At 40.7% G+C, this 25,068-nt stretch overlaps 1 protein-coding gene across 13 annotated transcripts in view; it reads left to right on the top strand.

The window, feature by feature from the left end:
- TACC2 (transforming acidic coiled-coil containing protein 2) overlaps positions 1 to 25,068 on the top strand; it is a 157,313-nt gene that overhangs the window by 116,024 nt on the left and 16,221 nt on the right. For 9 of the 13 annotated variants that reach the window (XM_081863628.1, XM_081863629.1, XM_081863623.1 and 6 more), the window contains 7 exons: positions 5,610 to 5,670; positions 7,397 to 7,604; positions 14,159 to 14,220; positions 14,473 to 14,588; positions 16,182 to 16,338; positions 16,708 to 16,848; positions 19,410 to 19,499. In XM_081863628.1, coding sequence (XP_081719754.1) covers positions 5,610 to 5,670; positions 7,397 to 7,604; positions 14,159 to 14,220; positions 14,473 to 14,588; positions 16,182 to 16,338; positions 16,708 to 16,848; positions 19,410 to 19,499 — 835 coding nt within the window. The remainder of the gene's footprint in view (positions 1 to 5,609; positions 5,671 to 7,396; positions 7,605 to 14,158; positions 14,221 to 14,472; positions 14,589 to 16,181; positions 16,339 to 16,707; positions 16,849 to 19,409; positions 19,500 to 25,068) is intronic. The other 4 variants (XM_081863631.1, XM_081863627.1, XM_081863630.1 and 1 more) reach the window with 3 other exon arrangements.

Raw genomic sequence — 25,068 nt, 5'->3', positions numbered from 1 at the left:
GAACGTCTGACAGGAGCTTCCTACAACCAATCAGAAGCTGTGCTTTGGTTTCCAAGTGTTTTGGAAGTCGAACGGACTTCTGGAACAGATTCCGTTCGACTTCCAAGGTATGACTGTATTTACATTTATGCACCATGTTGTGTTATGAGTATATTACAAGAGAACAAAACTAGTGATGAACTATTTTCATTGCTACTTCAGCACCTCCTTCTCTAGCAATCTTTGGTGTTGGAAGCATTACGATTTTGTTCTCTTTTGTTTTATGGTCTTCCTCTATTGGTTTTGATAAGGCTTGGCAACTCAACCCCTGTTCATTTCACAGCATGTAGAAATGAGGCTTTAATTTTGCCAAATGTGTAAGGTGTTCCACTTCAGAGAACAGTTGTCTCCTTAACTATGTCTGTGTCCAATGAGATTTAAGGTGTCTGGCAGAAATTGCTTCATTTAAATGAATGATGGGTACTCAGACCTGCAGTTAAAGCTGAGATAATTTCAATACTTTTCAGACGGGTTTCTTCCAGAATCCCATCATGCTCAGCAAAGACCTTCAAATAATTTTTCATAAAATATACTTTTCTTCCAGATTTCATGTGGCAGTGGTATGTGATACAGTTTATCAATTCAGTGGAATAATAAGAACTGTTCTCGGGATTAAGGGCTAATCTGTAAAGCCTTAAATCATGTGGATAAAATTTATGCAGAATTGAACTTGAAGGAAGCTGTTCACATAATCAAAAGACAGTCTCTCTCCAGAGTAGTTCTGCTTGTTTTAGTGGCGGCCATATTGTGTGGAGATGTATCGTTTAACCAAGAAACCACAAATGCGATTGAAGTGAGTTTATTCTGTTTTGCGAGTTCATGCCATTCTTTAAGTAGAGCTGCTCTTGGGTTAGTGGTTTGGAGGAATACTTCCTGGAGGTTTCACTTCAGACTGTAGGATATTGTTTCAGATGGGGATTTTACCTTTATTAATGAAATATGAAACTGTTGGTAACATTTTGGTGATTACATTTGTATTATAGTGTGTTTGGCAAGAGAAATAGCTAGTTTGCACATCACATTTTTAAACCATGGTTTAGTTTAAACTATGGTTTAATGTGAATGGGCAGAAAACCCTGTTGAGTTCAATGGGATTAAGTGTGTAAAGGACTGCAACCTTGATTTTTGAAGATGATGGCGTGTGCAGGGTCTTATGCATCAAACATTATGACATTTCAAAAGTACCTTGAATTCCCTGAAACTCCTCAGGCACAAAACATTCTCTGGTTGTCAAAATAAAGCCTGAGCAATATTTTGGGATTATATATGTTTGGGCTTGGTAAAGTGGAAAGTATGATAAGAATGTGATTTCTTTAATGGTACAAGGCTATTCTACAAGATACAAGGTGTGATTATGGGTGAGACCTTCTTTAACTCTTACTTCATTTATGCTTCACCTTTCTTCCATCTTGGAACGCAAGATGGGGTACATTGGGGAAATCTCCTACCCAGACCATGACCAGATTCCCTATATTCCTCATTAGCTTTCATATAGTTGGTTACTGCAACAGACCATGCTATGTGACCATTCTTAGCTCATTTTCCCATTTGAGTCCACCATAGAGATAACTGTGCATCCTACTTAGAAGTGTTAGACAGTTTTGAGAGCAACCTATTGTTTTCTCAAGAATACAGCTTCTTTAAGGTTGCTGTTTCCAGGGTCTTGCAAGATAAATGGCACCCTTCCTGGGACACCCCAACCTTTCTTTTTAATTCTTTTCCATAGTGCCACACACCTTGAATGTTGTAGCTATTACGTTTCCTTAGAGGGGCTTGAACAATTGTTCCACAGTGGGTCTTGAATTGGTGACCTGAGGGATCTTGAGTGTGGATTTAGCTCACATTACAGTGTTCGGCTTTGTCCAAAAGAGAGAACTACAGGGAGACTAGCCATTGAAGCTGCCATACAGCAGTAGACAAGGACCAGGAAGTAATCCCTGACTCCCAAATAAAAGCCAAATGTCAGACTAGTTCACTGGTGTTAACAGCTGGGAGATTTGATGTTGCTAACCTCATACTGCCTCTGTGAGGAGATGGGTCTATCAATATTTTTTGTTGCTTACAGAATCCCACTGTGACACTAAGCTTCTATTCTTACACACAGTATGCAAAATATACAATAGTTTATGTTTTGTGACATTTTACATTTCCAAAGGGTTAACCTCTGTGTTTCACCAAGATTTGCCTCCTGCTAACAGCACTGAGGAGGATTTGCAGCCAGACAAAACCTTGCTTGATCACTCTGCAAAGTCATGTATGTTTGTGAATGAGAAGTTTGCAAGCTGTGTCTCATAAGAGCTATTGAAGAATTCATTGCAATCTTTGTCCAGTTTAAACAGGAAAAATAAGACAGGAAGCTGTTAACTAAAATAGGTAAACCATCAATTTGCAAGTATGCCAGAAGTGTAGCTAAATCAAGATAAAAGTATATGTGCATATCATATTTCACTGATTTTTGTGCATCATTCTTGGACACAGCAGTTGGAGTTATAACCAGCTACCTTCCTTACAAGTAACAAAGTGAAATATGCTCTATTTACATTTACTGTTAAAAGAAAGAAAAGAAATGTTAAGGGATCAGCCAATTGCTGTTGAGGACATTTTACATGTATGTTTCTACTTTAAATATTCAAACATTTTAAATAGTGGATCCAATGGCCTTTATCCAAAATTTAAAGCATCTAGGCTGATCTAGCTTCAAAAACAGTGCCCCATTTTAGATCTCAGTCTTAGGAAGCTGTTTGATGGCAAGGAAGCATCTCAGGGGACATATGTTTTGATGTGAGTGGTGTCAGCTTTCAAAATCATGTTGCTGAAAAGAGATGGCATTCAGGCTGACAAGTGCTGAGGAGAGTAAAGCTGTATTTTCACACCTTTTGTCACACAAAAAATGCAGTAGTTGGTTTTGTGTGTGTGTGTGTTTTTTAAGTTGAGCTGTCAAGATTTCAAATTCCACAGTAGCTAAGGCCTATGAAGATTTAGAACAGGGATGAGAACCTCTAGGTGCAGCAGGATTCCACCAGCCTTAGGAAGCATGGCCATTGGTCAACAATGATGAGAGGTACCATCCTGCAACATCTGGAGGGCCCACAGATTCTTTATTTCTGATTCATAAGTATGTTAGTTTGTAGGTGTGTGTTGTGTCTGTGTATATATATTTTAAATGCAGGGTTAAGTAAATTCTCATTTGTGTGCAACTTCCTGTTAATGGGTTCTTTTTTAAAAAGGGGAAATAACCAAAGGAAGTTGCAATCCTAAGTGGAGCAGCGGGGGAGGTGTATCTGCTTAATTCCCCACGCAATCTTTTCCCCCAATTCAAAATTCTCATCCCAGCTTCCTTGCTTCTGCATGAGGAAAAGCATTTCTGATAATCTTGAGCAGAGGGGGGAAAACAGCCTATGGGCATCTCCCACACCCTCTGAATGCTCGGCTCAAAAGAAAGTTACAAGTGACTGCAACTGTCACCCTTTTGTAGCTTTCTACAAGTATAGCTTGTCTATGTCAATGGCAACAAAGTACCACGATTTGTTTTCCCTGAAATTTTATCGGTGCCCTTTCTCATTTATGCACCCCGTGCAATTAAGCTAAGCCACCCAGAACCATGTGAAGGTAACCCACTGCTAGTGTTTGAAGTGGCAGGGATAGACATCAGCTTTGAAAAGTAGTTTTTATGGAAGAAGAAAGCATTTGGATTAAAGGGGAAAGACTCTCTCTCATTCTCTCCCCACCCCTGGATGTTGGGCATAATCCAAGAACAACAAGCCTCATTGATCAGATTTAAGCATTTTAACAGGGGTTTTAGTTCACCTGATTTCATCTATGACCTTGGAAGGTTTGCTACCAATGTTTTAGGGCAAGGTGTGGGTTTCCTAAAGCAGAAACAACCCATGGTGATTTTCCACAAATGCAATTAATAGAGTGTCTCCTTTGTGTCAGTCAGTTCCTTCTGTCTGTCTGTCTCTCTCTTTTGTCTTACTTGTCTTAGGATGGTTGAAGATGTGATGTCTGTATGTTCTCTGTTGTAAGTAATTTTAACCCTAAATGTGCTTGTTATGGACAGGAATGCCTCATTTCATTTCATTTCATTTCTGCTAATTTGGGTTGTGGGTTTCCTTCGGTATTGCTGGGCGTCATAGCTTCAGAATCAATTAAACTGTTTTAAACGGTTTTACCAGTTTGCATCACATTTGTTACATGAAAGGGAAGCTGCATGTTTGTGGATAAGCTTGAACAAAACAATTATTCCTGTTAAATAAACTCATGACTCACCCCCCCCCCCCCGTTCCATGTTTCCAGTTTAATTATTAAAAATTTTATTTGTGTAGTTAGCAGGCCGTAAATGGCGTGTCACAGCTTTGCAAATTAGGCAGGGGGTTGGATTCTGCCAGTTATCCACCACAATGACTTGCCTTGATCCATGGAGCCATGGCAAATCACACTTTTTGCATTTGTTGCACATTCACACTTTTTAAAGATGAAGAACAATAGGTGAGTTTTTTTGTTTTTGTTTTTTTGCTTTCTATGACAGTGAAGAGGTGTAGTAAATATGTTTTTATAAGTAATGCACTGCTATTCAGTGTGTGTCATGTACAACCAGGTAAGCCCTTGGCTTGCCACTAAGTGGGACATAGCTGAGTTTTGCTCAGCCAGTGATGTATGTATGACCGTTCTATAGTACCTGGTTAATTTCCCTTCTTTTCTCTTCCTGTTACAAAAGCTGGCCTTAAAACCTGAATCTTAAGCACTGTCTTCACTTGAAAGATTAGGCTCTGTCTAGGACTACCCTCTTCATAAGCTTATGTGTGTAGTGCCTGCTGAAGGAAGATGAGTAAGGTGACACAGTTAGTTGTTTTAGGCTGGAACAACATGTTATTCCAGCAGGTAAATTAGATATATGTATTTATTATAGTCGATTTTTTAGTGAAGGAAAACATTGCCACCTATAAAAAGGGATTCATAAATAAATATCCATGACAGCCAGGGTTGGAGAGTTGATATTTGATATAGACTTGATATTGTCTCATCTTTGTCACGACCAAATTCCATGGCCTTCAGTATTTCACAACCTCAGTTTCCTCATCTGTTAAGTGGGAATAAAAGTGAACTCTGGCCAGATTGATTTAGGGACAAAACTAAGGAAGACAGAGAATGGGTGGATAGTTTTGTTTTGTTTGTTTTTTAAGAAAAGAACTAGCTGTATGTTTGCTAGCACAGGATGCTGATGCAAATTAATCCATTGCTGTTTGATCAAATTGTAAGTGTTGGCCCAGGTTTTGCAGAATTGCTGTGTTGGAAAATCACGAATTCTTACTGCTGTAATTGAAGGCTCCTGTTTCCATTATTTCAACATTTTATGAAGCAATGTTTGGCTCAGAATGCTGTGGACTAATCCAAAAGTGCATGACACAAAAGTGGAGGGTCATGGCATGCTCCTCCTTGATGCTTGAATGCTTAAGCTTTCTGCAGCAGGAGAGCTTTACATGGTGGTATTTTCTTTAACTCTGCACTGTTCTTAAACACTCTTGGTTTTCTGCAGCACACCATACTCAAAATTTCCATTTTCTTTCCAGTGATACTTTTAGGGTGAAAAAGTCACCGAAAAGATCTCCGCTGTCTGATGCACCTTCACAGGTAAAGAGTACTGACAAGCTTTTTTTTTATTTAAATGATTTTTTTTGTTAACACTGGTCCAGTGCAAATTCCTGATAACTGTCTGGCAACCAATTCTCTTTTGGGGACTCATTCAGTAAGGAAAGTAAACCAGCATCTTCAAGTAAAATCACAGACCTAATATAATTTTTTGATAACAAAATGGAAATACACATTTTTTTACTGAAACAGTTAGCAGTCAAAACCTGTAATCCAAGCTTTTGAACACTTCAAGCATAGGTATTCAAAGCAAAAATGAAAAACAAATGAAACAGATTCTGGTACAGTTGATTTTACTCTGATAAACTTGAAAAAAAGACATTTAAAACCTTGTAAACATGAATGCACTTAAGGGGAAGAAATGCAAATGATTTGCAGATTAGCTTGCTTAATGGCATAGCAAGGCTGAACATCTCCAGAGACCAAATTAAAAAATAAATATATTATAGAAAAGCAGTCTAAAAGAAAAGCAAATGCAGAGGAGCTAGATTGCAAGGCATCTTTCCATATTTGGTACCATAAAGCCAAAAGACACCTGATGCCATAAAGAGTGGGGAATCCCAAGCAGACTAGATCATTTGGAAATGTCACCAATTAAATGGAAATAGTGTTTGACAGAGAGAAAGGCTTCCAAAGTTCTTCAGTGCCCCAGTACCGACTGCATATTGCCCTAGTTCTTCTGTTGCTGAGCCCTTGGTCATGATTCACACAGTCAACTGATGGACTTGTCACAACTTGTAACAAAATCTGTTTCATAAAGCAAGTATTGCGGTGCCACCACAAACTGTGAGAGTGTTCTGTGGCATAGCAAAATTCCCTTATTGGGGGAAGCATCAACCCTGTTCTTTTACAAGGGGACTACCATGCTTCTGTGTATGGAGTGGTCTAAAACAAGTGATTATTATTTTTTAAGTAAGTTTGTGTAGAATTGAATTCTTCACTAGATAACATAGTTGAACGAATCACAAAAACAAATGATGCCCCGCTTCATCTCACCTGTCATTTATCCTGGCATTGATTGAAGTAATGATTCTCAGGTATCTGTAGGAGAACAAAGTCCATTCATATTAGTTGCCTGGAGTAGCCCTACCATTCTTCTTCTTCTCCATTAGACAAGGTGAGATAACTGTCTCAGGCAGCATATGGTAGTGGCAATAGTGGACCTTCCCTCCTGCTGTTCCTCCTAAGGCCCCCTGGCCTGTGTTTGAGGACAGAGCTGTATATGTTGTACAGCCTGTTCGTGCTCCTCTGAATTAGCCTGCTGTGTCAGGTACTAATGGAGGGCACTCTCCCATCAGCTGTGTTGAATAGGATTCAACTTCTACTCCATTTGGCTTCTGTATATGGAACAAGGAGGTGACATCATCATGTCCTTCAGGCAGCAAAATATATTGAGCTGGCTCTGTCCATACCACAGTGTCTTAAGGGCTGAAATCCTAGGCCAGTGATGGCCAAACTTGGCCCTCCAGCTGTTTTGGGACTACAATTGCCATCATCCCTGACCACTGGTCCTGTTAGCTAGGGATGATGGGAGTTGTGGTCCCAAAACAGCTGGAGGGCCAAGTTTGGCCATCACTGCCCCAGGCTCTATGAAGCTTGAATAAGTAGTTAAAAAGAAAGTAAAAGGAAGCCAGATACAAGAGGAGAGACAATTGTTTCTTTCTTTACAGCACAATAGTTATTTAACATTTCTTCCCCCTACTCTCAGGAGTCTACGCCACTGCCTACAACCGAAACACCCTCTGTTGTATCCACTGTGGTTCATGCAACAGATGAAGAGAAACTGGCCTCTTCAGTGGGCAACCAGAAATGGACTTGCATGACAGTGGATCTAGATTCTGACAAGCAGGATTATCCCCAGCCTTCGGATCTGTCGACTTTTGTAAATGAAACCAAGTTCAGCTCTCCTACAGAAGGTAAGCTGGCAGAATGAGGTGGAATCAATTTCCCCTCCTTAAGATGGGAAAAACAAACAGATGTGGAGAGCGATGAAGGAAGCAAATGTGCCTTTTGATTACCTTTGCTCAAGTGCAGGTTGAATGATCCCATTTAATGTTGTCTTCCAGCATATCTAGCTTAATTCACTGCCTCGCTTCTATTTAAGTGCTTTATTTGCCTGATATGGTTTCCGCATAGGGATGTTTGGAGGTGATCCAGAAAACTCCTGCCGTCAGTAACAAACTGTAATTAGCTTTGGTAGCAATTGTATGAAATCTTTTATTTCTAGGCAGTTTCCTGCAGCATTGTTGGAGCTCCCACATTCACATTCTGCTTTTTATATTTATGCTCCATTAATTGGCCCGGCTCTTGGGATTTTTTTAGCTACTGCTTGTAAGCATCAGTCGTCGGACATATATTATTAAAAATGTGTTTGGAAGATAGTACAAGAGGGAGAAAAGATTTAACAGCACCCGTTCCCTGGTGCACTATGTAAGCTTGGGTGTATTAGGGTTAACCATGCAGCATTTCATGTGCAGAGTACTGCCATAAGATTATGATGAAAGTGTAGGTAGGATCTAAGCATTGTGGAAGCCTGATAGTCTTTAACCAGATATACACAGTGCATTTAACCCAATTAGCTCATAATAAAGAGGGACATATAAATTTGTGCTTAACTTACTTAACATGAATCTTTGTGTTGTGATCACTGGGACAATAAATGCAGCTCGTGTTTTGCAGTTTTCTTTACTCATAACTTTATGCTTCTCAAAATATTAGTGTCAGTTACTGGTTCTCTGTGTGTCTGCCTGATCCCTGCCTTATGAAATATACACTGAACAGTTTAACAAAATGGGATTGTTGTTTTTTGCTGGATAATAACAGGTATAGCATTGGAGGGGGGGTTGCCTCTGCCCTGTAAAACAACGTAACATTGACTGAGTTAAGGGACCATTCACATGGATAAACATAGACATCTATCTGCAGATCAGGCTTTGCCAACCTGGTGCCCTCCCAGATGCTTTTGACTGAAATTCCCATCAGCCCCAGCCATGTGGAGGGCACCAGGTGGACAAAGGATGCTGTAGGTAGTATTTTGATAAACTCAGCTGTCTTTTCTATAAATAGGGCAGGTTTTGTTTCTTTACAATTCAGTGTGCTTAGGTACAATTCACTGTGTTTTGGTTTTGTTTCTTACATTTCTACCACAGTCTTTGGCTCTGAAGGGTCCCCAGAGCACCCCATGAAAGTAGAATAGAAGAATAAAACTAACTAAGGTCATTTTATAACGCTAGTCGAAAACAGTATTAAGAAATTATTTTAACAACAGCCTTGAAAGTATCTCTTCCACACAGCCAAAATACCTTCTGGAAGAAAACCAGGTTTAATTAATTTTTGAAAGGCCTAATCCTGATCAGCTGCCTTAGTAATTGGTCCTGTAAGGAGTGTGCCACCATGAAGAAGGCCCTGCTCTTTTGTCAGATTTCTTAATCCCAATAACATACACACCCATCCTGAGAGCCCTCAGGACCCCATAGTGGTAGCTTAACTTCAGATTTTGCCTGGTGGCTCCTCAACTCCATTGAGTGGAAAGGACCCTTCTCATCACAGAGTCACTTTTGTAACATGCAGCACTTGTACATTCCCTCTGATATATCTGGCTTGCAACTGGCTTGTAACCTCAGGCTTCCCCCAGTCCCTGTTTGTCTCACCCAGCTGTTCCCTTCACAGCTGCCGTACTCTGCTTCCCTAGGTCTTGCTCTCTCAAGGAAAGTCAGTGTGATATAGTGGCTTGTGTGTCAGACCAGGATCAGGGAGACAGATTCAAATCCCCACTCAGCTGTGAAGCTCTCTAGGTCACCTTGGTCCAGTCACTTCCCAGAGCTGTTATGGGGCATTATATGGTTAAGGGGAAAGAGAACCCACATACCACCTTGAGCTCCCTGGAAGAAAGGAAGGATGTAACTGTGATGAATGAAATGAGTGTAGACTGAGGTGCTTATACTCAAGTTGTAATTTAAAATATTGTTGGAATAAGAAAAGAAAGAAAGAATGCAGGTTCTTCCTTAAAGAAAAACAGATTATTGTAATCAGAATTAGAATGATTTAACACAAGATTTGAACTCAAAACAGACTGGCACCCAGAGTTACTCTACATACTAATTTTCCTGCCTCTTGTGTCTACAGGGTAACATGTGGCCCAGATTACCTGTTAATTACAGCAAATAATGTTTCCTCTATTGGGATCATTTAAATATAATCACACTTTCCCTCTGGACTCCTCTTCATGCTACAGTGAGAGTTTTCAGAGTAATTAAAGGATTCTTTCTGCGACTATCATTTGCACCACCTGTGATTTTTCTTTGAATATCTTTCTGATATCAAAGGCTACCTTCAATAGGCACTTGTCATGAACTGAGTATGACACTTGTCACCTTGTTTGTTTATTTGCTAATCCACTAGAATTCTTCTTATCTGGCTACTCAGGATAATTAAGCATTTGAATCTTCTGCGAATCCCAAGCCATTTCTATAATAGGGTGCGCCATTTATTTATTTTCAGAGCTAGGAATTGCCAAATTGATTCCGGAATCAAGTAAGATGAAATACTCATCAACCCCAAACCCGGAAGAGATGATTTATGCATCTACGGTGAGACAGCGCAAGGACTGAGACTGATGTAATAATAGTATATACCCAAAGAGGGCGTGAAAGCTGTGTCTTCCAGATAACAAGATGTCAGAGGCAATTAGAAGAGGTCCCCAAAAGACTGCTGTTAAAAAAAAGAAAAGGAATAGTCTTAAGCAAGTCTGCAGCTTATTTCAGAACTGGTTGACTTTTTTAGTCTTGACCTTAAAGTTGCTTTTGAAATAATATCTGCTTTCATTTTTAATTTTTAAAATTATTTTATATGTTAAAATCCCTGTACATTTGTATACACACACACACACACACACACACACACACACACACACAAACCATGATAGCTTTGCCAGCTATCTGGATTTTATTACTAGATCAAGTGTGAATTTCTCCATGAGAGATAAAATCCATGTCGAATCTTTCAAGCTTTAACCACTGCCATGTTGGCATTTAACATTTCAGGAAATGTTTCATCTGCCGTGCGTTGAGCGTATGGAGCTGACATATTTTCTCACGTCAAAATATCATAATTAGCACATTTAGATGAGATTATGGAAGGGAAGGCCTTTAATTAACAGAAACGTCTTGGTGATCGAATGTGTGGAAGTTTCAGACAAAGGATGTGATCCAGAGCCCCGAATGCAATGGCTTCTTGTTCCCTTCTGCAAAGGGAAATTGCACCACAAAGCAGGATTCTCCCCCTCGCACAAGGAGTGCTCTGCTGCTCACAAATGAGAACAGGAAACCTGTGGTGTCCATGGAATGCCACATATGAATCAGTACTGCTAGATTGTGGTCAAAATCTTCATTCGTGCTTTTAATGTAGCAGATGTTTTGTTGCTGGTCATTGATACACATTGGGGGAAGGGAATGAATCCTGGTCATTTCGAGTTGGACAGATCCGTCAGGGACTTTCGTTTCACACCTGGTTTATGTATGTGAACCTTTAAAAGGCAGAAACCTAAGAATGGTCAGGGCAAATTAGGGGTTGGAATTATAGGAGCGTGCAATTACTTGTGCCATGTGTGATTTTCTGTAACTCGAGCACAGAACTGAAGTGTCCTGCATGAGGAAACACAAGCAATTTACCAAATGTTTCTAGGGAAAGCATGAAATAGCACAGCATCTGGATTTCCCAAACATGTGTTTCAAAGTGACAAATAGTGTCATGAATGGTGACGAAAGTATTCGGAAATGAGTACAGTAATAATAAATTTGGTCTGCTGATGGATGCCAGCCATAATTCTGTGCATCTGCAGTTTCAGGGTGTCTTCCTGGCATAAACATGACCCCCTGTAGATCCAGTATGGAACTGATTCTGTGATGCAAGGAACCCCATAGTGTTTAGAGAGTGATATGCTGGACTCTGTTCGCTTGCAGGAGAATATGCAAGCTTACTTTTTGCAATGGAGACCACAGTTCAAACCTCACTGCTGCTCTAAACTTAAAACAAGTCATTCCCATTGATTTCAGGGAAATGTGCTTCCAAACAATGGCTGGAAACTGTTGAGGCCCATTATTTACTTATAAGGGCTAACCGTATATACAATGGGACTTCCTCTCCCAGGTTTTAGCTGCTTGTTTTAGAATTAGGCTGTGGAATTCAAAGTGGGATGGAGCAAGACAGTCTCTGCTGAACAGCTGAAAAGTCGTAGGGTGATGGTGTGGTTTCAGGGTTTTTCAGCAGCAGATCCGTAGGAGAAATGGTTAGCTCTTCACCTTTGCCAATCCTTCATCTCCCATGTATCAGCTTTGCCTTCACTGTGGCAAACAAGCATCTAGAAACCATACTTGAGGGGCAAGAAGCTGGACATTGTAGAGAGGAAATGGCGGACAAGGTAATGTTTAAGAACCCTTCCCGTGCTTGTCCTCACCCCATTGCCTTGAAGCTTGTTTGGCAGTAGCTGGGCTTCCTAGATCCATGTTTACCACCAAACAAGACTACCCTCTTCAGGCATTCTTAATATGGCTGAAATGAACATATGGAGGAGAGCTAGTGCCCTCCTCCAAGTTCTTTCCTCCTCTTTTAATCATGCCCCATGATGAACATCTGAACAGGGCTCATTTTCATCCAGATTTGAGTCCTGCTGCCAAAAATGTAATTTTGCTAAACAAACTCCTTGTGCTTTCAGCTGTCCCACTGCGTACTTCATCCTTAACATTGTGCCCTTTTAAGTGTTGAATTGAAGTTCCTAATAGCACTGGTAGTTCTCCAGTGGGCAGAATGTAGATCAAGATCTAATGTTAGGTAGATCTGTGTGATTTTTGTGGTAGTCCAGTGAGGATTCTGACTCCTGATTGCAAACACAAGAATACTTTTTCACCCCTCTTCTAAATTATTTCCTGAGACGAAGAAAACTTTGAGATAGGAGAAAACTAGGAGTGGATTTTTGTGTGGCAGGACTGTTAGCTGGACTGAGAGGGTCCTGTGAGGCACACTGTTTCCAAGATAAAAAAATTCCTTCCAGTAGCACCTTAAAGACCAACTGAGTTAGTTCTAGGTATGAGCTTTCGTGTGCATGCACACTTCTTCAGATACCAGTGTGCATGCACACGAAAGCTCATACCTAGAACTAACTCAGTTGGTCTTTAAGGTGCTACTGGAAGGAATTTTTTTATTTTGTTTTGACCATGGCAGACCAACACGGCTACCTATCTGTAACTGTTTCCAAGAGTGATTCGCCTGGTGATGGTTGTGCAGCAACAATAACCTCCCAGCAGCAGTGTCTCTGCCACTTACTGGAAGGAGAACGCTTGAGGCAGCAGTGAGATTAGGGTTTGTGTGGGTCAGTGGCAGAGCCAAACCAGTGTGTCCACACAGACCTGACCCTGCCACTGCGTCCCCCTCCCCTTCTTGGTAACCAGAATATGATGTTGTTGCAGCTCTGACCCATCAGGCAAGCAATTCCTGTCTGTTTTTGAGCTCCTATTTTGCACCTTGTTCTAGTTGGTGGACTTCGGTTGGCTGAGAAGTAGCTCTCACAACTATGAAGTCCATCTGCCACTATTCTAAGGTGTTCCTGCTTCCAAAGATATATACTTGAGAACAAAATATATGTACAATCTATCTTAATTGGCACGTCCTCATTTAAATGACGGTCATAGTGAAATATAAAGAAGTTGTGGTTGGTACATATTGTTAAGTAACAAGTGGCTCTAAGCCTGGCACAATCACTCTGTTTCCATGCATCAGTCAGATATTTCCTTTCCACACCTCTCCTCCCACTGTTGAATATGTGGGTCTTATGGCATTGCCTTATATTGGATTGATATATTGCACCTATTAAAAACATTGCTTTGAAAGGACATGAAAGCCCGTGCCTTACATAATTATTAAGGGCAGCCAGGCTGTTCTGTGGTCCTTTGCCATGTTAGAGTGTTCACAGGCTATCACTTCAGTCATTTTCATGTCAAAAGAGAAATAATAATGGGACCACAATTCCTAGATAAAAGCCCCATAGTTTATAGAAGTGACATAATTTGAATACATCAGCTTGTGAATATGATTTTCCGTTTGAGCGTACAGAACAGAAAGTTCAATCAAGTATACATCATTGTTAATTTAATGGTTTAAGAGAGGGGAAGAGCACTCTGGGCAAATAAAATCTAAGTGTTTGGTCATTTCAGAGAAGAAGAAAGCAGGGGATGAAGAGAAGATATCTAACATTAGGACCTACACGATGAACAACTTGGATAATCCTTGTTTGTGCCATTGGGCTCTGATTGATATGCAGGCAAAGATCAATACTCCGCATGTTTTGAGTTGTATCTGCCAATTTTGATTTTTGTGCTCATTAGGAAAGCATCAGCTGGCAAGCCTCTAGGCTTATGTTATTGTCTCAAAGAGTACTTCTACCACCATAACAAGCACACTTTTCGATTTATTGCAGATCTGGAGTATGGCAATTCCTATGAAATAGAATATATGGAGAAGATTGGTTCCTCCATACCTGTAAGTTTCCACTTGTGGATTTCTTATTTGAGCTCCTAGATGAACACAGTCACCCCAGTCTCATGGATCATGTAAATTCAAGCAAACTGAACAACTTGAGTTTTATTTCTTAATTATTTTGAGGCATCACTGAAAATTGGGAGAGAAATTTTAGCACTTCATCACTTTTCATTTGGGGTACGGAGGTGGCTGAAAGCTTCGGTTTATAGAAGATGCACTGTAATTTCTCTCTCTCTCTCTTCTTTCTGACAGCAGGATGATGACGCTCAGACAAAGCAATCTTTGTACCTTATGTTTGATGCACAGCAGGAGAGTCCAGTCAAGTCTCCTCCAGTCCGATTATCAGACTCTACAACTCCTTGTTCTGGGTACTTCACTGCATAATCAAAAAGAACAATTACTTGTAGTAATCATCACAACTAGAACTAGGCCTTCTTATGGACATGATGGTGCACACAGCAGCCAATGAAGCTGAATATTGGAAGATTTGGGGCAGATTAAAGAAAGCACTACTTCTTACAGTGTATAGTGAAACTATGGAACTTGCTCCCACAAGATGCAGTCATGGCCATCAGCTTGGATGGCTTTTCAGTGGTTCTCAACCTGTGGGTCCCCAGAGGTTGTTGGACTACAACTCCAACCATCCCTGAGTGCTGGCCTTGCTAGCTAGGAGTGATGGGAGTTATAGTTCAACAACATCTGGGGACCCACAGGTTGAGAAAGGCTGGATTAGATGAATTAATAGAGGATAAGGTTATAAAGGCTACTAGCAATGATTCTCTACCTTGTTGTTGTGTTGTTGTTGATAGTGGAGGCAGGGCACTACTACTACTACTACTACTAGTAGTAAGAAGAAGAAGAAGAAGAAGAAGAAGAAGAAGAAGAAGAAGAAGAAGAAGTAGCAGTAGCAGCAGCAGCAGCAGCAGCAGCAGCAGCAGTAGTAGTTATAGCCTGACCATCTGACTGGGTTGCCCCAGCCACCAAACAAAAGTTAAAACACAGTATTAAAACAAGAATAGCATAAGATCCTAAAATGCTCATCCATATTACATATAAAAGGGCAGATCCATCTCAAACCACCCCACTAAAAATATGAGTAGATTTGACTATGTCTTCTATATTATTGTTTTCTGGATTCTTTTCACTTGCCCCAAGGCCAGCTATGATGAAAGGCAGGATATAATTTTTTATAAAGAAACAAATATAGTTCTGTGCCGGTGTTACAGTTCCCCATATATTTGCTGGGGTCATATTTCTGACCTGTGTGGTTCCCTAGTCATCCATCAGTGTCATGTGGAACCAGACCATGTAGCCGTGACAACCACCCTACGCAAGTAATTGTTTCATTGTATGTGATGTTTACTATTATTAATAAGAATTAATCATTATTAATAAGAGCTTTCGGATTAGAATGTGATTTAATGCATAATAATAATAATAATAATAATAATAATAATAATAATTTATTATTTATACCCCGCCCATCTGGCTGACTTTCCCCAGCCACTCTGGGCGGCTCCCAATTGAGTGTTAAAAGCAATACAGCATTACATATTTAAAACTCCCCTAAACAGGGCTGCCTTCAGATGTCTTTTAAAGATAAGATAGCTGCTTATTTCCTTCACATCTGAAGGGAGGGCGTTCCACAGGGTAGGTGCCACTACCAAGAAGGCCCTCTGCCTTGTTCCCTGTAACCTCACTTCTTGCAATGAGGGAACCGCCAGAAGGCCCTCGGCGCTGGATCTCAGTGTCTGGGCTGAACGATGGGGGTGGAGACGCTCCTTCAGGTATACAGGACCGAGGCCGTTTAGGGCTTTAAAGGTCAGCACCAACACTTTGAATTGTGCCCGGAAATGTACTGGAAGCCAAAAGTATAGGCTGTGAGGTAGGCATAACTCTCCATTGCTCTATGTATCGGTTTTGCTAGCAAACTGAAAGCATGGTTCTTTATTGTATTTCAGGTCAAGCTTGGAAGAAACTGAAGCCCAGTTGTCCTCTGGAGTGAAATTACAACATCCAGCTTCACGATCACTGGCTGCGAGCCAAGAGACATCAATACAGCCACCTGACAAATCAAAAACAAAAGAACTGGAGCCCACTCCAAACAACATTGACATAGTAAGTTGATTGATTGTATGCCCTGTATATTGGGCAAAGTAGCTTGAGCGCAGATCCTAGTAGGCCATCGCTTTTAAAATATAAAAGGGTTTAATTGCTTAAGATATATTAACTTTTATTGTTTCTCTCTCTGCAAGAACTCACAGCAAATGTTCAGTTTTTTGTTATATACTCTTTCTCACTCTCGCTCTCTTTTGGGGGCAAATGCCAGCACTTGTAATATGGTGGAAGGAAAGCATTATTTACTACAGATTTTGTTGGTAGTTCCCTAGAGATTAAGCATATATTGATGAAAGCTGGTGCATGACTTTAACCGTGAGTGGTTCTGCCAGTTTTTGTTATTTGTTCTGTATCCTGCTTGCTCTTCAGACCACACCCGAGGACCCCTTTGTCTCTGCTGATGCCCTTCTCAGTAGGATATCTCATCCACCTTCAGTGTGTGATCAGCTTCAATATCTAGAGCCTGACTTAGCAGAAAAGAACCCCCCAATATTTGCTCAGAAACTTCAGGTTTGTAATGGAAGTCTGTCAGTGTTCCTTCAGTGTTTGTAAATGCCAGTAAAAGGCTAATGCCTCTGTCTGAAAAGGGATGTGCAGCATAAACCTTCTGCAAGCCTACGAGGAGAAGTTGTGCTATGCTAATATATATTTTTTGTTGATATTATTTTAACCATTCATGTGAGGGGTGGGCAAAAAGAAAATGAAAGTCCGCACGAGAAATTTGGTCACATGCTAGTGTGGGTGGAATGGCATGCAGGGGTTTGGCTCTTACTTTAAAATCATTATCAGGTGTTTGAATGGTGTATACTATTGCTTTTAACTATTCCCCCCCCCCCCCGGTAGCTTTGTGCCAGGTTCACAATTGTCTTATTGATCTTCCAGCATCTTACACGTCTTGTTTGGATGGCATTACATCAGGACAATTTTCAGGGGTTTCTCCACAAAGTGTGACTGACCAGAAGACTGTTTGCAGAACAATGAAGCATTCCACTGCATATTATTATTATTATTATTATTATTATTATTATTATTATTAGAGAGCAGTGGAAGATTATTATTATTAATAATAATAAATGACACGTCTAACTAAAAAAATAGAAAGAAATCAGTCCTCCAGAAGACTCCTGGCCAGCCACACTTCATTTAAAGTCCTCTGGAGATAATCCTGATGTAGCATTGTCTGAACAGGCATTCCAAGAAGTCAGGAGACTGATAAACTACCCAAGAATCCTGCACAAAGCTACCGTACAATAAAAAAAATGATTAATAAGAGTGAGAATTTACAATATTCAGCAACCTCATGATGATTTTAATGTTAAGATCCAGAAGCAAATCCTCACATGCCCTTCAAGTTTCATTAAAGTTATCACACATACAGAAGTGGGGGGGGGGGAGTTTTGCAGGAGGCAAATGGTTTCACAAAGTGGTGTTGAGGATTCAGTTGTAAGAAACTGACTTTGAACCAGTCATGTCCCTGATGATAAAAATAATATCCTCCAGACCAATTTACAGTCTATAACACACCCACACACCTGTACACCCCCCTCTTTTAGAGCCCAGTGTGTGAACTGGGTATACAGTGCTACCTTGGTTGTCAAACTGCAACTCCCGGAACTGTTCGAAAACCAAGGTGTGGCTTCCGATTGGCTGCAGGAACTTCCTGCACTCAATCAGAAGCTGCGTCGGACGTTCGGCTTCCAAATAATGTTTGAAGACTGGAACACTCACTTCGGGGTTTTCGGGGTTTGGGAGCCAAAACGTACGTGTACCAAGGCGTTCAAGAACCAAGGTACAACTGTATGCATATATGTCCATATAAGTGTACATCCTAACCCATTGGGTCTGCCTCCTGCCTTTATTTATTGATGAATCATGCATGCAGTGCATGCTTATGTATACTCCCGTGTCACATGTGAAGTTCTAAACACAATGTGGAAGAGGGTACATGTAAAGCCAAAGGCATGGCGACCAATCCTCAAAACATTAGGAACAGTCATTTGCGTAGGGAAATGCTCAGCGCGCGCGCACTGTGAAATACACATGCGCAGAGAACACTTCTGTCTTGTACAAATAAAGCATAGAAAGAGGAGGAAACACATCACCTTCTGTTTATAATGTATTTGAACAGCAAACTTGCGGAATTGCAGTTCAAATTAAAATGTCAGTTCCACAAATGCACTTAGCTTTGGGCTTAAATGCATACTTTCTTAATGAAGATCCAGATAAAGCAAGGCAGAATTAAGTACTCACTTATTACGGCCAGTAGAAAGGATCACACACAGGAACAAGAACTGCCTCAGTGGCTCACCTCTTGTCAGTCTTGTGAGGGTGATTCTCTAAGGCTGGAATCCTGGGCACACTTCCTTAGGAGTAAGTCACTGAGCTCAGTGGGACTTGCTTCTAAGTAAATCTTTGTATGGGTGAAACTATTGCAAAATGATTTGTACTGCACAGCTAGAGGAGTAGCACATGCCACCTTATCTAGCGTGTAAATCTTTTAGCAATATTTTCTAATAAGTAAATTGGAGTGAGTGGTCTTAAGGCATCCTTCACCAATCTTGTGCTCATCAGATGATTTGGACTACAGCTTCCATCAGTCCTAGTCCGCATGGCCAATGGTCAGGTATGATGTACGTTGTGGTCCAAAATATCTGGAAAGCGCCAAGTTGGAGAAGGCTGGTTCAAGATGTATGATAATTTTTATCATTCAGTTCTAGTTTATTTTTCAAGTAACTGAAAGCAATTGAATTATGAGTGATGGAAGGAGAAAGCAACATATAACTGCAAAAGAGAAATACAAAATAGATTAAAACAAATAATTTTGTTTCATTAAGTAATTTTTAATGTTCCTTTCTTAACCAGAAAGCATTTGTTGGCCCTATTTTGCTAGAAGTACTTGTTCACGTACTGCTTATGTTTCAGTCGAACCCTGAGTTAATGTCTATGTTGTCCCCAAATGGTGATCGTAACAGACTGATATATGGCATTCATTTTGTGAATGTGGACATTCATTTATGTCATGTTCTTAATGCATTTTCCCTGTGCATCGCTCACAACCATCCCACTGACAGGAGGAGTTAGAGTTTGCTGCAATGAGGATAGAAGCCCTGAAGCTAGCCAGACAAATTACCCTGGCTTCTTTCAGCTCCTCAGATACGGAGGTATCTGTGACCTGCCTGCAGTTTGTGTGCAACTGATCACAGCTTAAGGAACCCAAATGCGTTTTCTTTTAACAAAAGTTTCTCTGAGTGGTGTTGCGTGATGTTTCTGGCACCTTCGTACTTAGGAGGACATCAAGAAGCATGCCAAGAGTCTTCCTCTAATCCCAAATTCTATCACCTTCACTTGCAGATATGTTTTAAATATCACTATCGTGTATTTGGCTACAGATACAACTTTGGCCATCAGTCTGCTTTGGTTTTCACAAATTAATGGATTTCTTGGTCAATTAACTATTATAGTATCACGGCACAGTTTACAGTTTGGAGGCTTTAATCAAAACAGTAAATTCAATTAAAATACGCCTAATGGACCAATATCCCACAATTTGGTGAAAGTCAGCTTTCACGTGGAAATCTTGAAAATTGCAGACGAATGCTGTGAATGTCCAGAACTTGGATATATTGATGAATGTTCACAATTAACTTGCACTGTGTGATAGCACTCACTTCTGTGTGTCCAAAAGTGGGGAAACGTGTAGCTCTTTTTTTAAGCAACCACAAAATTGACCTGGCATTGTTAGCATTCATTTGTGTAGGCCACGATTCACCAAATTTTTGGCATTCACTATAGAATTTTATTGTTTGAAAATGTCCTGCAAGTGTGACACCTAATTTAAGCATCCGTGTCCAGCAGTGTATTTCTTAAAACAGGTGACATCTCTAATTAAATTCTAATTTAAAATTTAATTGTCTATATCTGTGAATGAATAGCATTAGTAATAGCCAGGCACAATATCTGTACTCAAACTGAGCCCTGAGGCTTGTTTTATAGAAGCAGGATTTTGTCTAAAGCAGTGAATACATAAAACCCCAAGGGCTGGTGCTTAGTTAGCTATAAACTGCATGGGGGAGCATTTTTGCTGTTTGAGGAGTGATTTTAAACATCTTAACCCGTTTTGCTTTACGTGTTTGAAGGTTAAAAGTTCAGCCAAACCACATCTCAACCTTCTAAGCAACAGGACTAAAAATAAAATTAAATAGGGTGGGGTAGGGGGAGGAGAATTGACAGCTTCTAAGCAAGGGGAGAAAACCTCCCTACACACAAATCTTCTTTATTCTTTGCGATCTAAAGTGTTTCCTTCCTGATAACGCCTACAGCATGCTGGCTGTTGCCATGTTGGTGTGGGGTTGCTTCTGTGATGCATGTGGTCTCGACTAGAGTGAAATGTTAGCTCTTAAGGAGTGCGTTTGATGTGCACAGCTGCTCTGCAGGGTCCCTTGCGGTGGTGTTAATGCAAAGGTCACAGCTCATGGGGTTTGACTGGAGCGGGGTACGTGTGTGGTTTCAGTCCCTTTTTTTATTATTTACTGCCAGCTGCATATGGCATTTAGCTGATATTCTGCCCTAAAGGAAACATATATTTCCAAATTTTGAGCATATTGTATGCATCTGCTTTTGGAACTCATTTTTGTTTTGTAGCACGCATGCACCACATGTACACAACTGGACGGGGCAGCTGTGGAGCCAATCGCAAGGTGATTTTAGCCATCTTAAAAACCCTTGCACCATAGCACTATAACTGCACTTTGTGTGGATTGGACGGGCAAGCTGATTTGCAAATGCAAGGTTTATCCCCCCCACAACCCATTTTTATGAATTGCTCAGCCTAATTACATAACCTGAAGCTCAGCTGCTGATTCAGTGGGCACAATGAGTGTAATCCCCTTCTTATTAAAACCAATGGCAAATTTTCCATCAGTTTATGGTGCGGCTGGGTTGATTTATTTTGCAGAATGCTATGAACAGGGTTTTAAAAATTACTTTACTTAGGGAAATTTGTGTATGTATAAATAAGTGCATGGGAACTGAACCCATATTATTTTAAAAGACTAATAATTCTGCATGTTAAATTCCATTTGAACAAAATTGTAAGTCAGCCGTTTTGTGGTTAGAAAAAGGGGAGCAAAATAGATACTGTATTTTTCGCTCTATAAGATGCACATTTTCCCCTCCAAAAATTAAGGGGAAATGTGTGTGTGTCTTTTGGGGTGAATTCAGGCTCCTTAGTTTCAGCGATAGCAATGCGAAGCCTCAGAAGCGCAGAGGGAGTGCTGCGCTCCAGAGGCTTTGGGTTGCCTTCACTGAAGGTGAAGGCAATGTAGGAGAGGGAGAGCTGTGCAGCGCCTCTTCAGCGAAGCGGGAGGAGAAATGGAAGGGGCTCCATTTCTCCTGCCGCTTCGCTGAAGGGGCGCTGCGCAGAGAGGGGGAGAATTTTTTACTCTTGTTCTCCCCCTCTAAAACAAGGTGCGTCCTATCGTCGGGTGCGTCCTATAGAGCGAAAAATGCGGTAAGTCAAAAAGCTTGAAAGGACAGTTTGAAGTGAAAGTGGTAAAACTTTCTGAGTGTTCTTGAACTCTGAAGACATTGGGAATGTTTTATTCTCTTTGAGGGAAAGGTGGCAGCAGAGGAACTGATAAATAGTCATTTAGATCATTCAGATAGATAGATACAGTGCTTTTTCAGGTGGGGGCGCAGGGGGATGCATACCCCTAAACATTTTGTGAATCTAAGTTTGGCCTCATTGAGGGGGTAATATTTCAATACGAGTAGGAAAATAAGAGTACCCCTAAACATTTTTTTAGAAAAAAGCACTGGATAGATAGTATCCACAACCCCCCCCCCCCAAAAAAAAATATTTTCAAGATTATGTACATTGTCAGCACTAAGCAAAGTAAAAAAGAAATAGTAGAGCAAGATGATAGAGCAAGGAAATAGGATGTGGTAAAATTGATATTGTTATCCTTTTTTAATACTGAAGATCTGATATCTGGTAGCATCTCTTCCAGCTTAATGCGCATCTTGCATTTAGACTGGTATCCATGGTCTCAGCTAGATTGGGAAAGGAAAAACAATTTACCGTATTTTTCGCCCTATAGGATGCACTTTTCCCCCTCCAAAAATGAAGGGGAAATGTGTGTGCATCCTATGGGGCGAATGCAGGCTTTCGCTGAAGCCTGGAGAGCGAGAGGGGTCGGTGCGCACTGACCCCTCTTGCTCTCCAGGCTTCAGGAAGCTATCCCCCCAGCCACGCAAGCTCCCAGAGCGATGGCGAATGTGCGTGCACCATTGCCATTCTCCGACCTGTACTGGGGGCTGGGGTCGGGGGAAGCTCCGGCTTCCCCCACCCCCAGCCCCGTAAACTCCGGGAGTGATGGCGAAGGTGCACTCACCTTCGCCATCGCTCTTGGACCCTTTCTGGGGGCGGGGGAAGCTCGGGCTTGCCCCGCCCCAGCCCCGCGCCTGGGGGGGGAAATAAATTTTTTCCCCTTTATTTCCCCCCCAAAAAATCTAGGTGCGTCCTGTGGGCCGGTGCGTCCTATAGGGCGAAAAATACGGTATATGCCTTGTATGTGCAATATAGCATTGTGCCACCAGATGGTGCCTTGGAGTCCCATTTTTCTCTACCTGTTTTCCCTGTTTAAATTTACAACTCATTTAACTGAAACGCTGCTTTGATGTGTCTAGATCCAGCTCATATGGATCCATGTAAATTAGCATTGCTGTACGACTGGACTTCTGATTATCTGAATTATGACTGTGTCCCTCCCATAACTGAGGTTCAAAAGTACTCTTTTAAACTTCCTTTTAGTTAATGCGCACTAGTATTGTTTATTTCTGCTGTAAAAGATGGGCAGTGGCCTAGTTCACACATCATGCTAAACCAAATATGGCTTAGCATGAATGAGCAAGTTGTATGTGCTCCCACAGAGTAAATTACTGCTTCTCTGCATCTCCCCAGTCATTCTGCTGCTGCACAGGGTTGAGCTAAGCTATGGTTTGGCTTAGAGGGTTTTCACAGACAAACCATGAGCCATAAAATATAAGACATATATTGGTTACAGCTCATGCTTATTCTGGAGAGAGCTAGACCATCAGACACACACTCATCTAAATGGTAGCGGAATGACCAGGAGTAAAGCAGCCATGATCTTGTCCCAAGTAGGCATGGCTTGACTTAGTGAGATGTGAAAACCAGGCCATTATGAGAGGATTAGCCTTGGAATTTGCCATCTTTAACACACACATAAACACCTTGCATTAGAAAGCACCTATAGTGGAATGTGTTCACAGCAGAGCTGCCAAGTGATTAAATGATTCCGGTTGATTAATGATCTTACTTTTAATCAGTTAATTACATTTGAGAGCTTTAGCAAAATGTAAGAAACTTAAGGATCAAAACCATGCACTTGTTAGAAAGAAGGACCATCTTTAATAATCTACCAAATAAAGCTCGAAGCCCTAGTTTACTAATATAACATTAGGCAGCTTTGCATATAATGCTAAACAATATTTTAGTGCTATGTTGATGAGCCTCAACATGCACACAGTTCCTTATTCCTCTACCCACATGCCCAAAGGGAGAATTTCAAAAGAATTTACTTTCACTTTTGTAGAATCTCACTTTAGTGTTATACTTGAGCTAGACAGTGCCGGATTTACGTATAAGCTAAACAAGCTATAGCTTAGGGCCCCACTCCCTTGGCCCCCCCCAAAAAAAATTTTTTAAAAGTATTTCACTATTAATATACTTCTTCTTAACTGTGTTTCAGTTCAACAGTTACTTTGATTAAATACATATTTTGTTATGTGCAAATGGCTTTAGATACCTATTAGGTCCATAGATTACCATATAGCATATATTCAACACAAAAAACAGTGACAATTTGTTGTTGACAAAGCACAGCTGGACATATAAAGGGCCCCATTACCTTCAGTAGCTTAAGGCCTCATCAAACCTAAATCCGGCCCTGGCTAGGAATCTCAATTTAAACCACATTATGGTCAGTTTCATAATAAGCCAACTTCAAAGTATGCCTAATAATAATAATAATAATAATAATTTTTTATTTATACCCCGCCCTCCCTAGCCAGAGCCAGGCTCATGGCGGCTAACACCAATAAAATTACAATAAAACATAATGGGGGGAATGATGCATGGGTTTCTTTTAAACCAGGGCTTCTGGATTGAACCTAACACTTAGCTGTTAAGGAGCATCCATTGTTTAGTCATAGAATCATAGCATCATAGAATTGCAGAGTTGGAAGGGACCATGAGGGTCATCTAGTCCAGCCCCCTGCAATACAGGAATCTTTTTGTCCAGTGTGGGGCTCCAATCTGAGATTGAGAGACTGAGAGTCTCATGCTCTGCTGACTGCGTTGTTATGTGTGAGCAAAGCCACTGCTAAGTGTTACGCTGAACATTATTTGAAATACTTTTCTCTGTAATGTTAAAAGTTCAAAACTCCTTTTTAATTCATAGTTATGAAATGTTCAGATATTTTCCTGGGTGGATTAGCATGATAATGGGGAAACTGGAGGAGCAGCTAATTAAGTGCAATCAAGAGATGTTAGATCTCTGATTTTGACGGATAATCCAGAAAATTTGATGCTGGAAAGTTTAAGTCCCCATGTTTAATCTGAGTTTGATAGTTTCTTCTGATGTCATCTTAGGATAGGAAGCACACTTTTTGGTTAACTTTCCACTTTATGCCACCATTGCCAAGGTC

This window comes from Podarcis erhardii (assembly GCF_964252035.2).
Source record: "Podarcis erhardii genome assembly, chromosome: 5".
In the NCBI taxonomy this organism is placed as follows: Eukaryota; Metazoa; Chordata; class Lepidosauria; order Squamata; family Lacertidae; genus Podarcis; species Podarcis erhardii.
Note: the sequence above shows the minus strand (reverse complement) of the source record. Positions and strands in the feature narration are given on the sequence as shown.